General features: G+C 45.9%; 1 protein-coding gene across 1 annotated transcript in view; it reads right to left on the bottom strand.

The window, feature by feature from the left end:
• ALS2CL (ALS2 C-terminal like) overlaps positions 1-18,700 on the bottom strand; it is an 84,249-nt gene that overhangs the window by 26,269 nt on the left and 39,280 nt on the right. The window contains exons 14-17 of the mRNA XM_088450796.1: positions 15,032-15,193; positions 13,773-13,884; positions 8,404-8,481; positions 122-252 (exon numbers count right to left, since the gene is read on the bottom strand). Of these exons, the coding sequence (XP_088306922.1) occupies positions 122-252; positions 8,404-8,481; positions 13,773-13,884; positions 15,032-15,193 (483 nt within the window). The remainder of the gene's footprint in view (positions 1-121; positions 253-8,403; positions 8,482-13,772; positions 13,885-15,031; positions 15,194-18,700) is intronic.

Here is an 18,700-nt window from a genome sequence, read left to right as displayed (position 1 = left end):
GTCGCTGTTCCATTGCAATCTATAGGGGATATATCTCTATGCTTAACCCAACTAAGTGATATACTGTAACAACTGTTGTTCCTGCCATTAAAGTTGGCGTTTCAGATTAACGACTACTCACTGTTTCCTTTTCAGGACCTGGTCTTGGAAGCCAGTGGCCGTGCTGAGGACCCCCTGCGTCTGTAGGCCAGAGTCACCACTTCTGTTGAAACTCCCTTCCAGGGTAAAGCCATTGGCGAATATCAGTTTTCCCTAAGGACGGACCGCAAATCAGAGTTGATTATGGATTTGTTCCTGTTTATTTATTTATTTTTCTATTATTCCGTTATGAGTATATGTGACACCCCAACTGTTCGGGTATATGGCGTGGTGTGGTGTCACCTAATCTTAAAAGATTTGAATGAGTTATTTGGTTCTTTTTCTGGCTGCAGAGAGGTAAGGAGGGATTATAGGGACAGATTGTCACCAGTTTGGTCTCAAATAAGGCTTACAATTTATTAAAAAGATAACAACAATGTGTAACAATCAGCATACGACAAATTACAATATAATTTCTTTACATCTACTAGAAAATCACACTGAATTGAAAATGGACTTTTTATTACACTGGAAATTGGTGGGAGACTTTCTGTATATCCCATCCACTTCCAACACCTGTGAAAAGATGAATATTCCCTACCAACATGCAATTCTTCTTATAACTCTCTTTACGGAACAAATGATATCACTATTTCTGAATAACTAACTAGTCCCAGTGAACTACAGTCACATTGTCATGTATTACACACTAAACAACTTGGCACAGTCGCACTTACTGTATATCAGTGACCAAACAATTAAAGAAAATAAATGTAACACTTTTTGAATAACACACATGTTGTTTAAAGTACTTTTTGTTCACTTTTATAATTGCATGCATGCAGCCTAATACCAACAATACGTTCAGTTTGTTCTTTATAGGTGGTGCACTTATAAGTTGATTTTGGGATGTTCCTCTCACTTTTGCTAAAGTTATTACTTAAATACTGTTGGAGAGCTCTGTTGTAGTACGTTGCCCGGGTTGAACACGTTTTGCAGCCTATAATGTAATTTTACAGCCATTTGAAGTGCTCAAGAGGAATTGTCATTTTACTTTATGCTGTTATCTCTGCAGACTTTCACTAATGTAATGTTGTCTAGTTGATGCCTCCTGACAGGTTAAGGCTGTTATGTACTGATTGCAAGCTGTGATGGCTGCTGTCCAGTATCTTGGGTACTAGCTATACTGCTGGATGAGTATCTTGGGTACTAGCTATACTGCTGGATGAGTATCTTGGGTACTAGCTATACTGCTGGATGAGTATCTTGGGTACTAGCTATACTGCTGTCCAGTATCTTGGGTACTAGCTATACTGCTGGACGAGTATCTTGGGTACTAGCTATACTGCTGGATGAGTATCTTGGGTACTAGCTATACTGCTGGATGAGTATCTTGGGTACTAGCTATACTGCTGGATGAGTATCTTGGGTACTAGCTATACTGCTGGATGAGTATCTTGGGTACTAGCTATACTGCTGTCCAGTATCTTGGGTACTAGCTATACTGCTGGATGAGTATCTTGGGTACTAGCTATACTGCTGTCCAGTATCTTGGGTACTAGCTATACTGCTGGATGAGTATCTTGGGTACTAGCTATACTGCTGGATGAGTATCTTGGGTACTAGCTATACTGCTGGATGAGTATCTTGGGTACTAGCTATACTGCTGTCCAGTATCTTGGGTACTAGCTATACTGCTGGATGAGTATCTTGGGTACTAGCTATACTGCTGGATGAGTATCTTGGGTACTAGCTATACTGCTGTCCAGTATCTTGGGTACTAGCTATACTGCTGGATGAGTATCTTGGGTACTAGCTATACCGCTGGATGAGTATCTTGGGTACTAGCTATACTGCTGGATGAGTATCTTGGGTACTAGCTATACTGCTATCCAGTATCTTGGGTACTAGCTATACTGCTGGATGAGTATCTTGGGTACTAGCTATACTGCTGGATGAGTATCTTGGGTACTAGCTATACTGCTGTCCATTATCTTGGGTACTAGCTATACTGCTGTCCAGTATCTTGGGTACTAGCTATACTGCTGGATGAGTATCTTGGGTACTAGCTATACTGCTGGATGAGTATCTTGGGTACTAGCTATACTGCTGTCCAGTATCTTGGGTACTAGCTATACTGCTGTCCAGTATCTTGGGTACTAGCTATACTGCTGTCCAGTATCTTGGGTACTAGCTATACTGCTGTCCAGTATCTTGGGTACTAGCTATACTGCTGGATGAGTATCTTGGGTACTAGCTATACTGCTGGATGAGTATCTTGGGTACTAGCTATACTGCTGGATGAGTATCTTGGGTACTAGCTATACTGCTGTCCAGTATCTTGGGTACTAGCTATACTGCTGGATGAGTATCTTGGGTACTAGCTATACTGCTGGATGAGTATCTTGGGTACTAGCTATACTGCTGTCCAGAATCTTGGGTACTAGCTATACTGCTGGATGAGTATCTTGGGTACTAGCTATACTGCTGTCCAGTATCTTGGGTACTAGCTATACTGCTGGATGAGTATCTTGGGTACTAGTTATACTGCTGGATGAGTATCTTGGGTACTAGCTATACTGCTGGATGAGTATCTTGGGTACTAGCTATACTGCTGGATGAGTATCTTGGGTACTAGCTATACTGCTGGATGAGTATCTTGGGTACTAGCTATACTGCTGGATGAGTATCTTGGGTACTAGCTATACTGCTGTCCAGTATCTTGGGTACTAGCTATACTGCTGGATGAGTATCTTGGGTACTAGCTATACTGCTGGATGAGTATCTTGGGTACTAGCTATACTGCTGTCCAGTATCTTGGGTACTAGCTATACTGCTGGATGAGTATCTTGGGTACTAGCTATACTGCTGGATGAGTATCTTGGGTACTAGCTATACTGCTGGATGAGTATCTTGGGTACTAGCTATACTGCTGGATGAGTATCTTGGGTACTAGCTATACTGCTGGATGAGTATCTTGGGTACTAGCTATACTGCTGGATGAGTATCTTGGGTACTAGCTTTACTGCTGTCCAGTATCTTGGGTACTAGCTATACTGCTGGATGAGTATCTTGGGTACTAGCTATACTGCTGGATGAGTATCTTGGGTACTAGCTATACTGCTGGATGAGTATCTTGGGTACTAGCTATACTGCTGGATGAGTATCTTGGGTACTAGCTATACTGCTGTCCAGTATCTTGGGTACTAGCTATACTGCTGGATGAGTATCTTGGGTACTAGCTATACTGCTGTCCATTATCTTGGGTACTAGCTATACTGCTGGATGAGTATCTTGGGTACTAGCTATACTGCTGTCCAGTATCTTGGGTACTAGCTATACTGCTGTCCAGTATCTTGGGTACTAGCTATACTGCTGTCCAGTATCTTGGGTACTAGCTATACTGCTGTCCAGTATCTTGGGTACTAGCTATACTGCTGGATGAGTATCTTGGGTACTAGCTATACTGCTGGATGAGTATCTTGGGTACTAGCTATACTGCTGGATGAGTATCTTGGGTACTAGCTATACTGCTGGATGAGTATCTTGGGTACTAGCTATACTGCTGTCCAGTATCTTGGGTACTAGCTATACTGCTGGATGAGTATCTTGGGTACTAGCTATACTGCTGGATGAGTATCTTGGGTACTAGCTATACTGCTGTCCAGTATCTTGGGTACTAGCTATACTGCTGGATGAGTATCTTGGGTACTAGCTATACTGCTGTCCAGTATCTTGGGTACTAGCTATACTGCTGGATGAGTATCTTGGGTACTAGTTATACTGCTGGATGAGTATCTTGGGTACTAGCTATACTGCTGGATGAGTATCTTGGGTACTAGCTATACTGCTGGATGAGTATCTTGGGTACTAGCTATACTGCTGGATGAGTATCTTGGGTACTAGCTATACTGCTGGATGAGTATCTTGGGTACTAGCTATACTGCTGTCCAGTATCTTGGGTACTAGCTATACTGCTGTCCAGTATCTTGGGTACTAGCTATACTGCTGGATGAGTATCTTGGGTACTAGCTATACTGCTGGATGAGTATCTTGGGTACTAGCTATACTGCTGGATGAGTATCTTGGGTACTAGCTATACTGCTGTCCAGTATCTTGGGTACTAGCTATACTGCTGGATGAGTATCTTGGGTACTAGCTATACTGCTGGATGAGTATCTTGGGTACTAGCTATACTGCTGGATGAGTATCTTGGGTACTAGCTATACTGCTGTCCAGTATCTTGGGTACTAGCTATACTGCTGGATGAGTATCTTGGGTACTAGCTATACTGCTGGATGAGTATCTTGGGTACTAGCTATACTGCTGGATGAGTATCTTGGGTACTAGCTTTACTGCTGTCCAGTATCTTGGGTACTAGCTATACTGCTGGATGAGTATCTTGGGTACTAGCTATACTGCTGGATGAGTATCTTGGGTACTAGCTATACTGCTGGATGAGTATCTTGGGTACTAGCTATACTGCTGGATGAGTATCTTGGGTACTAGCTATACTGCTGTCCAGTATCTTGGGTACTAGCTATACTGCTGGATGAGTATCTTGGGTACTAGCTATACTGCTGTCCATTATCTTGGGTACTAGCTATACTGCTGGATGAGTATCTTGGGTACTAGCTATACTGCTGGATGAGTATCTTGGGTACTAGCTATACTGCTGTCCAGTATCTTGGGTACTAGCTATACTGCTGGATGAGTATCTTGGGTACTAGCTATACTGCTGGATGAGTATCTTGGGTACTAGCTATACTGCTGGATGAGTATCTTGGGTACTAGCTATACTGCTGGATGAGTATCTTGGGTACTAGCTATACTGCTGTCCAGTATCTTGGGTACTAGCTATACTGCTGGATGAGTATCTTGGGTACTAGCTATACTGCTGGATGAGTATCTTGGGTACTAGCTATACTGCTGTCCAGTATCTTGGGTACTAGCTATACTGCTGGATGAGTATCTTGGGTACTAGCTATACTGCTGTCCAGTATCTTGGGTACTAGCTATACTGCTGGATGAGTATCTTGGGTACTAGTTATACTGCTGGATGAGTATCTTGGGTACTAGCTATACTGCTGGATGAGTATCTTGGGTACTAGCTATACTGCTGGATGAGTATCTTGGGTACTAGCTATACTGCTGTTCAGTATCTTGGGTACTAGCTATACTGCTGTCCAGTATCTTGGGTACTAGCTATACTGCTGGATGAGTATCTTGGGTACTAGCTATACTGCTGGATGAGTATCTTGGGTACTAGCTATACTGCTGGATGAGTATCTTGGGTACTAGCTATACTGCTGGATGAGTATCTTGGGTACTAGCTATACTGCTGGATGAGTATCTTGGGTACTAGCTATACTGCTGGATAAGTATCTTGGGTACTAGCTATACTGCTGTCCAGTATCTTGGGTACTAGCTATACTGCTGGATGAGTATCTTGGGTACTAGCTATACTGCTGGATGAGTATCTTGGGTACTAGCTATACTGCTGGATGAGTATCTTGGGTACTAGCTATACTGCTGGATGAGTATCTTGGGTACTAGCTATGGCTGCTGTCCAGTATCTTGGGTACTAGCTATACTGCTGTCCAGTATCTTGGGTACTAGCTATACTGCTGTCCAGTATCTTGGGTACTAGCTATACTGCTGGATGAGTATCTTGGGTACTAGCTATACTGCTGGATGAGTATCTTGGGTACTAGCTATACTGCTGTCCAGTATCTTGGGTACTAGCTATACTGCTGGATGAGTATCTTGGGTACTAGCTATACTGCTGGACGAGTATGGTGCTGCAAATGATAATCAGGTGATGGTCACTATAACTGACACCTGCACTCCTCACCTTACTCTGTAATGTCTATGGCCTCCTTGCTGTGGCTGTAATGCAGTCTATAATGCAGGATTTAACTGGGGATTGTGTTACCGACCTCTCCGGAAGCTGGTTCAGCTCCTTCAGGGAGATAACTGGCACTACCCAGTGGTCTCTTTATATGGGATACAGGCTATTCTCTGCTTGAAGTTTATATCAAGGTAGGCCTGCCTCCGATCCAGCCTCTGATGGCGATGGGACCACCTTCAGCTTTTCACCCCTTTGCTGCAGGCTGTCACAGGTGCTGGGTGGAAGTCTCTGGTGCTCCGGTGGCAGCAGCCGACCGCTGCTTTGTCTACAAATTGCCGCTGTCCCTCAGGAGAGTCCTCACGTGCAGGGGCGTAGAGAGCCACGCCGGGCCCTGGTAAAGGGGGGGCGTGGCCTAATTTCACGAGGCGTGGCCATGCCCCCTTGAAGGAAGAAAAAAGATTTTTGCAGCGGAGCGAAGCGGCGCTGCACGCCGGGAAGGGGGCGCTGTGAGCCCCTCAGCCCGGCGCAAAGCCAGTGGGGGGCGCGATCAGTGTGATCGCTTCCCCATTCAGGCATAGGAGATTGCTGTGGCTGCTACTTAGCAGCCGCAAGCAATCTCCTGCTGCAGCCCAGCACACGCTGTGTGCTGGGCTGCTGCAGAGGGAGGGAGGGAGGAAGTGAGGGGGGGGGGGGGCGGTGCCAGACCCGAGCCCCCGCCGGGCCCCTGCCGGGCCCCTCTGGAAGCCCGGGCAAACTGTACCCGCTCCCCCCCCCCTCTCGGCGCCCCTGCTTACGTGCAGGTCCTCTCCTCAGCGCATCATCCTCAGGGCTCCCTGTAACTGCCGGAACTGTCCCCCGCAGTCACCTGCAGCTTCTGCATCAGGTGACCTCCTGCTGACTCGTCACATATTACCTGCACCAGTACTTGTATTTTGTTTTTATAGGGATTGTAAATACATTAGTGATACCCACCATTGGCTTAATACAGTGTTTTGGTGGAGTATCACATATATTTCCATATGTCTACATCGCCTACTGTATATTATGCAAACCTAATCCATTAATGTATCTCATGTAACGGTAAAGTTTAATGTTAATGAACATAAATTTGATGTAGTTCTTAAGCCTTTTTACTTGGCATTCTGTTTTCTTACCGAATTTTCACCTTAACCACATGAAACTATGTAAATGTAACTACATTTAGGCTGTGCGTATGATATTGTAATTTAAAGATATAGAGAAGTATTCAATTTGAGCCGAGCCGCGATACTTTTTTGCGGCCCGGACTTTGCCTACTTCGCCTGTTTTGTAGGCGGAAAAGTATCGCGCGCGTGCCCACTTTACCCGTATTCAATTTGAAAGTACGCGGAAACTGGACCCTGCGAAACTTGAACAGGCGGAAAGTACTGTCAGAATTGGGGAAATCAGCCTGACGCCCCCCAAAAGATGCTCTGACATGGGGGTTAGCTATGGTACCCCCCGATTTGGCTTGCTGAAGGTATTTGGTGTTTTTAAACAGGCTCAATAGCTGCTAAATAGCGTTTTTGTATAAGTGGTGCAGAATAGTATTCAGGAGTATTTTTCCCACAAAGTAACTTATCCCAGCAAATTTGGGGTACTTGAAAATGGGGGTCAGCATATTTAAAAGTTGCTAAAGTGAAGTTGAAAAAATCGTGAAAAATCCACCTTCCGCAAGCACCTGCAATCCAAAAAACACTTGGGGAATACTTGGGGACCCCCCCCAGAGTCAAGTCCGCAAGTTTTTAACTTTGTACCCCAACTTTTTTTTTTCGCCCCCTTTTTCAAAGTCCTTTTTTGGGGTGTCCTTAAATGTTTTTTTTTTTGACACAGTTTACCTTTGGGGGACTGTCTGAAGGCTGCAGGGGGGTTCCCGCAACGTTGCACCCCAAACCCCCAATTCTGCACTTTTTTCAGCCTGCTATTCATAGGGGAAACTTTTTCGCCTAGTACATTGTATTGAGGCGGAAAGTCTTTCAAATTGAATAAGGGGTAAAAGCAAAACAGTCGAAAATGACGTCATCGGCAAAAAAGTATCGAGGATCCGGACTTTTCGCCTCAAATTGAATACGGGCCATAATTTTAATCTTGCTAATTGTTACTACTATTGCTGTTACATTCTATGATATATACGGTAATTACCATATCTGAGTAACAATAGTATAACAAATATCTATTGTTTGCATGTGTAGGGGAGTCTAACCCGTTTGGACTGCCAGCACGTAGTAGATCCCATCTCCTTATTCGTACCTTATTATTTTGTTAACCTGTAATCTCATTGCTCCTTATCCCTACACGACCTTGGACTTGTCTTAGAGCACGCCCATAGTGTTCCCTCCTCCCACTAACTTTTTGTACGTTTGTTATTTATTTCCACATTTTTGCTAAAGGAAAACTGTAATCGCTTTGTGAATTCTTCCCATCATGATAAACCATGAATATAATATGTTACTAACTTTTCCGGAGAGTAAACATTCTTCTGTGAACTCCCCCTCGTACACCAGGTTTTCTTCTGTAATCAAAACGCCATTACCCTGGGAACACAGATACAATTGTACATTTGGCAACAGTGACTAAAGATCCTGCTGGGATTTGTGGTGATTGGTTGGAGAGTGCGGAAAATCCCGTGACTGTGGGATTATAATGCTCATTTATCAGAGTTTAATAAAAGAAAAAGTGATCATTTATAATCTACTGTCACTAATATCAGACAGGCGGCATTTTATAGCAGCTAACTGCCTCAATATTCAGGAGAGGGTTCTGTCTGTTTATGGGATGAGTGAAATTGTGACAGGTCCGTACTTGTGTACTGTGCAGGAATGCTGGGGCGTGTAGGCCGCCTGCCTGGCTTTTATGGCTAAACATGTTGTTACGTTATAACACAAATTGTGACCTTCACGGAGCTACTAATTGCAGGGTAATGAGAATGTAGGTAAACATGCCCAGAGTATTCCTGACTGTGCGAATGCGCCAATCTGCCCACACAGTGTCCATGGCTGCCAGCACGGATCCCGGCGTTTGGGGCAGCGCCAGAGAATTCAGTCAGAAACTATTTTTTATGGGAGTCTGACTGAAGATCTCTGTCTTGCACATGGGTACATAAACTATGCCCATAGCTTTCCCTCAGCAGGGACAACAGTAATCCCTGCAGCTTCACCCATTGGCAGATGCCACATTTTGCACCTGCGCAGTAGACAAGACAGGTGCCAACAGGTAGGTGCAGCAATAGGTGCGTGAGGACACAGAACAGCGTTTGTACTGCGCTTTTTGTCTCTCTGTAATTGATCTTTACTGAAAGATGTGACCACATGCAACAATCCTCAAATGTCGCCAAATAGCCCCGTTTAGTGCATCACGGACTTCGTAACTTAGCTGCGCCAAAACACTAATCCAAAGTACCTAGTACACTATAAGCCATCTAAGGTGAAAAGTGCACAATCTAGGATAAAAAGGCTACGAGTGACCCGCGCCATGCATCATTATGCTTTATCTGCGACTTTATACTAATGCCACAAAAAAACTACTCCTAAGTACCTAACACCTGATTCAGATCTGTTCGCAAGCAGCCGCTCGCTCATATGCGGCCGAAGTTATGCATTTGCGCATGCATCGCAGTGCGCGAACTAGTTTGAGCGATCGGGAAGTGCTCGCTCGCCAAGCAAAGACAGCTCAGTGGAATGAGTGACAGGAGAGGCCGTTTGTGGGTGGTAACAGGGGCAGGGCTGTAGTAACTGGGGAGTGGTGTTGTGAACGCAGGCGTGCCTGAGTGTTTCAACGCTGTTTCAGAGGCGTGCATAATTAACAGGCAGCGTCATAGTACACGTTACATTGGTGGTTTTTACACTGAAATGCTCGCAGTGCTTGCGGTAGGGTAAAGACAACCGCAAGCACTGCGGTCAGATCCGATGAAACCCGATGTACTGATGGTTATATATACTTCCTGGAGATGATGTGCGCTAGTGGACGGATGAAGACAGACTGGTGGGCATCTACAAACACGAAGTGATCGCACGCCAAGACATAGTGGGTGTGCTTATGCCTTGCCGTGCGACCGCCTGCCTTGACGTCACTTAGCTGAATTTGCTTACGCTGGGAGCGAGCGCCCGCATCTAGCGAACGGGTCTGAATGAGCTCCCTAGTACACTATGGGCCTGATTTTGAGTCACACGAAATGCCGATATTCTCACAAATTGTCAATATTTGTCATCTGCGCAATAAAAAGTCATAGCGCATGGGTCCCACGGTTTGTACACACAAAGTCGCAGTAGCAATTGAGACCCACGTTTTCATAAATGTATTGGGGGCGTTCCTGGGCGGTGACTGGGAGGTGGCTACTCAGGTGCACTGTCTGATGGGTGCGTTACGGGAGCTTTGCGGATGTGTCGCAAACTCTTAATCGCTTACATTGGAGGAAATACTCTGATAGATATGCACCTAGCATAGGGCGGGTGCAAGCTTTCATGGTGCATTCGATGATAGCGTCTAAAGCCTCTCAGTCCTGGCACAGGCTTGTACACCGGGGGAAGGGCTGATAGTAGCGTTAGCAGAGAGTCACTGGCATGACTACAGCAAAAGATGCAAAATTGAGGATAAAGTGCACAGCACAGGAATCGCACCAGGTGTCTCACGCTATATGGCGCGAAAAGAATAGGTGTATGAGGACACATCTGTGTCTGTGTTTTATCCGACAAGCTCAGAAGCAGTTAGCAATCCTGCATTTACCGTCTTGTACCTTCAGCAGACATTCTGCCTGGACAGGCTTCCCTAGTATAACCCTGCTGCTCCAAGAGCTTACACTCACTGTAATCTCTAATCAGTGTCACCATTTATTGTCCGGTCACCCAATTTCACAATAAAGTCTCCGCCTGGCTTCCCTGCTTTCTCTCCTATCACCTCCCATTTCTCATCTTTGGGGGACTCCAACAATGAGCTCTGCTACCTCCAAGCTTCTCTTCCTCTCCTCCTCATTTGGCCTCTCCCAATGGACCTGCTCCCCCTCTCAAATAAACGGTCACTCCATTCTCTCCCTTTACTCATCTCTGTACGGTTTCTCTCTCTAACCACCACCTAAATTCCTTGTGCATTAACCTCCTCAACTTCAGCCCCTCCCCCTAAGACCACTCCTACTACTGTAGGTGGAATCTTCATGCCCTTGACCTCACCAATTCCTCCTGCTCTCTACATTAACTTCACTACCCCATTACTTACCCTCCCATGCCATGACCAAGTGCCAAGTTGCCTCCATCTATGGCCATGTCCGTACCATTGAACTTGACTCTGCTGCCCCAACTCATCATCAATCTCTGACGGTCCCATCCCCAACCCTGGCACTCTGACCCACTTTCTCCCAAAATGTTTTCGCTCTGGGTGCCTCTGGAAGAAGTCAAGCTCTCATGTCAACTTCCTTCGCTTGAAGTTCATTCTCATCCTATAGCTCTGTTCTCTCACTCGCTAAACAATCCTACTACAAAGCCCTCATCAACTACAAGGCCTCCAACCCTCACCTCCTCCATACTTCCTACACCCCCACCCCTCCCTTTCACCGTCCCTCAGTGCACTTGATTTTGCCACTCACTACAACCCCATCTGCCATGACATTTTATCACTCTATCCTCTTCCTGTCAGGGTCACACAGTATTCTGCCCTTCTTCACCTTCTGCACGTCTTCCCTCAGTAATAACTCGCTGACGATACCCAAATTTACCTCTCTCCTGGACCTCTAAAACTAGACTGATCGTCTTTCTCCATGTCAATGGCCCCTCTACTCCCACTGTGTCTTTCTCCATGTCAATGGCCCCTTTACTCCCACCGTGTCTTTCTCCATGTCAATGGCCCCTCTACTCCCACTGTGTCTTTCTCCATGTCAATGGCCCCTCTACTCCCACTGTGTCTTTCTCCATGTCAATGGCCCCTCTACTCCCACTGTGTCTTTCTCCATGACAATGGCCCCTCTACTCCCACTGTGTCTTTCTCCATGTCAATGGCCCCATTACTCCCACTGTGTCTTCCTCCATGTCAATGGCCCCTCTACTCCCACTGTGTCTTTCTCCATGTCAATGGCCTCTCTACTCCCACTGTGTCTTTCTCCATGTCAATGGCCTCTCTAATCCCACTGTGTCTTTCTCCATGTCAATGGCCCATCTACTCCCACTGTGTCTTTCTCCATGTCAATGGCCCCTCTACTCCCACTGTGTCTTTCTCCATGTCAATGGCCTCATTACTCCCACTGTGTCTTCCTCCATGTCAATGGCCCCTCTACTCCCACTGTGTCTTTCTCCATGTCAATGGCCCCTCTACTCCCACTGTGTCTTTCTCCATGTCAATGGCCTCTCTACTCACACTGTGTCTTTCTCAATGTCAATGGCCCCATTACTCCCATCTCACTATCCTCCATTCTCCAAGTACGATGCCTAGATGCCAGCTCTGACTGCCCTCTCCTTCTCCCTCCACATCCAGCCACTTTCACGATCCTGCTGTGTCTCTCTCTGCAATTTTTCCAAAATCATACCCCTCCTCACCCTTGAGGCAAGCCTCTAAAATGCTCATTCATGCCCTCGTTACCCAACTTAATGACTGTAATGTGCTCCTCTCTGACCTTCCTAGCTCCTGCCTTGTCCATTTCCACTGTATCCTGTACCTTACTTCCCACCTAATTTTACTCTCATTGCCTTACCTCTGCTGTCCCTCTTTGCCATCATCCCATTTGCCCCTATACCACTGAGAATGAATTTCAAACTCCTCTTTCTTGCCAACAATGCTCTCACACCTCCCATTTTCTGCTGCATCTCCAGCCTCATTTCCTCATCCAGGGGGAGATGTACTGAGCCTTGAGTACTGAGTACTGAGAGAGATAATGTGGGTAGAGATAAAGTACCAACCAATCAGCTCCTTCCTGTAAATAGACTGCAGCTGATTGGTTGGTATTTTATCTCTCTCCAAGGCTTAGTACACACTCCCTCCCGCCCTCTTTGCACTGCCAATGATTGCCGGCTCACCTCCTCCCATGATCACCACCAGGGTTGGACTGGCCCACAGGGGTACAGGGGAAATCCCTGGTGGGCCCCACTGCCTCTGTCAGGTTCCGAACACTGCACTTCATTGTTACTCTATTAGAGGGTCAGTTACATGGTCTTGCATGCCTGTCCAAGCCTCTGTGGGGGCTGGTTCATCCCATATAGGAACTGACCAAACCCTAAAACATGGGCCCCTACCACTGGACCCTTCATGCTCCAGTCGGACACTAATCAACACTCTCACATTCCAGACTCCTCACAGTCTGCTCCAACATCCTCCCCTCCCCACTTCAATAAACTTTCACTCATCCTCCCAGCCTTCAGGCGTGCCAATAAGACTATATGTCTTTCATTCTAGCTTACCGCCCATCCTCCGAACTCTGCAGTCTCACCCTCTTCTCAGCATTGTGTACGCCCATACCCCCTATAGATTGTAAACTCATATGGCAGGGCCCTTTGTTTTCTCTACATAACTACGCTAACTGAACATTCTAATCATGTATCTATGTAAATGTATATACTGCCTGTATAAGTCTGTACTTATGTATCCTGTTGTCGATTTTATCCCCCTGTACAGCACTACGGAAGCCTTATGGTCAAAAGATTATCATTTTTATTCATATCATATTAAAGTAAGCTCTACCTGTTCTAAAAGATACAAAGTTCTGGCTTCTACAGTACGTCCAGTACTTAAAATAATTACGGTGTTATCGAGGGATTACTCTTCCTGTCTTTTTGATTGTCACAGTTGTCTTTCCAAATCTCTGCCCCAATGGTAAAATACACAGCTGTACAGTATATAAGTGACGTACCACCAGTTTATTGGCAGTAAAGATCCCTTGATAACAGGAACCTGTATGGAGAAGTACGATGCCGGGACCGTGTCTCTGGTTATCCAGCCACATTCCGATGTACCGCTCACCTCTAAGGGAACAAGAGGAGATCAGCGTTCAGGGGGAAAGTCAGTGTTTTCTATTTACATCGATTTAACATTGGGATTTGGATAGTGCTCATAAGCCTTCAACCGTATGTGAATATGACACAACAAACGATTTGTCTAAAATGTTTGAAGTTCTCTTTTTCTCAACTACCTGGGGAGCCAAGAACATTTTTCCTAAACTGTAGTTTTACTTAGTAGCAAGACCCCTTACTTATTGCACTGTCCTAAACAATGTAACCTATAACAGTGCCTGATTGTTAGTACGTAATCTCAACTAGTAAGGGTGTTGGGGATGAGACCAATGGATGACCCAGTGGGGAAGAGTGGAGAGTGTTTTTTTTTTTGGTTGCCATCAAACATTACAATTCAGGTAAGAGACATATTTTATACAGGCCCCGTGCTTAGTAGGACCACAGAGGGATCAGGGTCGTTTTAGGCTCCTCACAAATATTGAATCTGGCTAGGCAGTGGGCCTGTCTTGTTGCTTCATCAGTGAAGTCCCTGGCTTCCCCTTATCCGCAGCACACCAGGCCTATTACAGAGATAGCGCGTGTACCACGTTCACCTCACCAAGGCAGAAGCAGAGACCTATAAGGGGTAGAAAGCGGTGCCAATGCAACGGGACCTGAGAGATGTATGCCTGGGCACCGTAGCTGGCTCTGTGAGATCCTGAACAATATCACATAGGGGTCTATTTACCAAGCCTTGGATGGAGATAACGTCAAAGGAGATAAGGTACCAGCCAATCAGCTCCTAACTGCCATGTTACAGGCTGTGTTTGAAAAATGACAGTTAGGAGCAGGTTTCCTGGCACCTTATCTCCGTGGACTTTATCTTCATCTCAGGCTTAGTAAATAGAGCCCATAAATACCATACAATTCATTAACCAGTTGATACTACCAAACACATACAGAAAAATAATTCACACGAGCTGAATTCTGATACCAAAAATGCAAAAAAAGACTGTCAACACAAAACAACTCACAACAATCAACTCACAACAATTAACTCAAAAATGATCAACACAAAAATGATCAACACAAAAAACGATCAATACAATAACTAATACTATCACACAACCTATGACCAGTGTAGCTGGGTACATGTAAGCCTAGGCATGACCTTACTCACTTGTTAGAGTTATCCCATACTCCATAACCAGTCCGCTTGTCTTTCACCCAGTTCCCTGTGTATGTAAATGGATCTGCAGTGGATACCACATTTTCCATGATGCCAAAACCATGTCGCATGTTGTCCTTGAAATACCCTTTATATACAGATTCATCCGCATACCTGCAAAGTACATAATATAAAAACACATCAATACATGGATAAATTATTTACAGTACTATGTTCCTGTTGTACGTGTTCTTTTCTGCCTATAGCTATTAAAAGGGATCGTTCCCTCGGGACCACTGTATCACTCAGGAATAACAACTCCCCATACAGATTTTGTCATTTTACAAAGTTATTTCTGTACTGGGGTCTCCATGGTCAGAGCCCGATTGACAGGTGGATGTAGTGTCAATGTTTTACGTCTGTGCATGCGTCCAGAAAGTTACCACTGGGGAATACAGAATGAGTTTAGAGGCAGAGAGATAACAGGTGGATAGCCAAATGCTGGAGTGTTTCAGCGACTGCATCTTTATCCACAGTTGTGGGAGAGGGACATGGTAGAGGATGGAAGAAGATGGGAGAGAGACATGGTAGAGAATGGAAGAAGGTGGGAGCGACATGGTAGAGGATAAAAGAAGGTGGGAGAGGGACATGGTAGAGAATGGAAGAAGACGGGAGGAACATGGTAGAGGATAAAAGAAGGTGGGAGAGGGACATGGTAGAGAATGGAAGAAGACGGGAGGAACATGGTAGAGGATAAAAGAAGGTGGGAGAGGGACATAATAGAGGATGGAAGAAGGTGTGAGGGACATGGTAGAGGATAAAAGAAGGTGGGAGAGGGACATGGTAGAGGATGGAAGAAGGTGGGAGAGGGACATGGTAGAGGATGGAAGAAGGTGGAAGAGGGACATGGTAGAGGATGGGAGAAGGTGGAAGAGGGACATGGTAGAAGATGGAAGAAGGTGGAAGAAGGACATGGTAGAGGATGTAAGAAGGTTGGAGAGGGACATGGTAGAGGATAAAAGAAGGTGGGAGAGGGACATGGTAGAAGGTGGAAGAAGGTGGGAGAGGGACATGGTAGAGGATGTAATAAAGTGGGAGAGGAACAGGGCAGAGAATGGAAGAAGGTTGAAGAGGGACATAATAGAGGATGGAAGAAGGTTGGAGAGGGACATGGTAGAAGATGGGAGAAGGTGGAAGAGGGACATGGTAGAGGATGGAAGAAGGTGGAAGAGGGACATGGTAGAGGATGGGAGAAGGTGGAAGAGGGACATGGTAGAGGATGTAATAAAGTGGGAGAGGAACAGGGCAGAGAATGGAAGAAGGTGGGAGAAGGACATGGTAGAGGATGGAAGAAGGTGGGAGAGGGACATGGTAGAGGATGGAAGAAGGTGGGAGAGGGACATCATAGAGGATGGAAGAAGGTGGGAGAGGGACATGGTAGAGGATGGGAGAAGGTGGAAGAGGGACATGGTAGAGGATGTAATAAAGTGGGAGAGGAACAGGGCAGAGAATGGAAGAAGGTGGGAGAAGGACATGGTAGAGGATGGAAGAAGGTGGGAGAGGGACATGGTAGAGGATGGAAGAAGGTGGGAGAGGGACATCATAGAGGATGGAAGAAGGTGGGAGAGGGACATGGTAGAGGATGGGAGAAGGTGGAAGAGGGACATGGTAGAAGAGGGACATGGTAGAAGATGGGAGAAGGTGGAAGAGGGACATGGTAGAGGATGGGAGAAGGTGGAAGAGGGACATGGTAGAGGATGGGAGAAGGTGGAAGAGGGACATGGTAGAAGATGGAAGAAGGTGGGAGAGGGACATGGTAGAGGATGTAATAAAGTGGGAGAGGAACAGGGCAGAGAATGGAAGAAGGTGGGAGAAGGACATGGTAGAGGATGGAAGAAGGTGGGAGAGGGACATGGTAGAGGATGGAAGAAGGTGGGAGAGGGACATGGTAGAGGATGGAAGAAGGTGGAAGAGGGACATGGTAGAGGATGGGAGAAGGTGGGAGAAGGACATGGTAGTGGATGGAAGAAGGTGGGAGAGGGACATGGTAGAAGATGGAAGAAAATGGGAGAGGGACATGGTAGAGGATGGAAGAAGGTGGGAGAGGGACATGGTAGAGGATGGAAGAAGGTGGGAGAGGGACATAATAGAGGATGGAAGAAGGTGTGAGGGACATGGTAGAGGATAAAAGAAGGTGGGAGAGGGACATGGTAGAGGATGGAAGAAGGTGGGAGAGGGACATGGTAGAGGATGGAAGAAGGTGGAAGAGGGACATGGTAGAGGATGGGAGAAGGTGGAAGAGGGACATGGTAGAAGATGGAAGAAGGTGGGAGAAGGACATGGTAGAGGATGTAAGAAGGTTGGAGAGGGACATGGTAGAGGATAAAAGAAGGTGGGAGAGGGACATGGTAGAAGGTGGAAGAAGGTGGGAGAGGGACATGGTAGAGGATGTAATAAAGTGGGAGAGGAACAGGGCAGAGAATGGAAGAAGGTGGGAGAAGGACATGGTAGAGGATGGAAGAAGGTGGGAGAGGGACATGGTAGAGGATGGAAGAAGGTGGGAGAGGGACATGGTAGAGGATTTAAGAAGGTGGAAGAGGGACATGGTAGAGGATGGGAGAAGGTGGGAGAAGGACATGGTAGTGGATGGAAGAAGGTGGGAGAGGGACATGGTAGAAGATGGAAGAAAATGGGAGAGGGACATGGTAGAGGATGGAAGAAGGTGGGAGAGGGACATGGTAGAGGATGGAAGAAGGTGGGAGAGGGACATGGTAGAGGATGGAAGAAGGTGGGAGAGGGACATGGTAGAGGATGGAAGAAGGTGAGAGAGGGACATGGTAGAGGATGGAAGAAGGTGGTAGAGGGACATGGTAGAGGATGGAAGAAGGTGGTAGAGGGACATGGTAGAGGATGGAAGAAGGTGGGAGAGGGACATCATAGAGGATGGAAGAAGGTGGGAGAGGGACATGGTAGAGGATGGAAGAAGGAGGGAGAGGGACATGGTAGAGGATGGAAGAAGGTGGGAGAGGGACATCATAGAGGATGGAAGAAGGTGGGAGAGGGACATGGTAGAGGATGGAAGAAGGTGGGAGGGACATGGTAGAGGATGGAAGAAGGCGGGAGGGACATGGTAGAGAATGTAATAAGGTGGGAGAGGAACACGTTAGAGGATGGAAGAAGGTGGGAGAGGGACATCGTAGAGAGTATTGTTATTTGTAATTTCTTCCATGCATTCTCAAAACACACCTACTTCATCTCAGCTAGTGGGTAATTAAATGGTGAACGTGCAGAAAAATGAAAATGTGAGATCACAACTCACCAATGAAATAACTATATTACATTGTAATGTACTCATTATCTAATATGTATTTCTGGACTGTGTTTTTGTATATATGTGTATATATATATATATATATATATATATATATATATACACATATACACACACACACACATATATTTTTTTTTATATTCTCTCTTAAAAGATATTGTATTGCTCTAATCCACAGGGGTTCTCAAACTCTGTCCTCAGGATCCCAAACAGTGCATGTTTTCCAGGTCTCCTTGAAGAATCGCAAGTGAAATAATTAGCTCCAACTGTGAATCTTTTAAAAGATGTTGGTGAGTAATGACTACACCTGTGTACCTGCTGGGTGACCTGGAAAACGTGACTTGTGAGGA

The sequence above is a fragment of the Taudactylus pleione genome, unplaced genomic scaffold (genome assembly GCF_031769625.1).
Source record: "Taudactylus pleione unplaced genomic scaffold, aTauple2 ptg000524l, whole genome shotgun sequence".
Lineage (NCBI taxonomy): Eukaryota > Metazoa > Chordata > Amphibia > Anura > Myobatrachidae > Taudactylus > Taudactylus pleione.
This window is presented reverse-complemented; position numbering and strand designations above follow the sequence as displayed.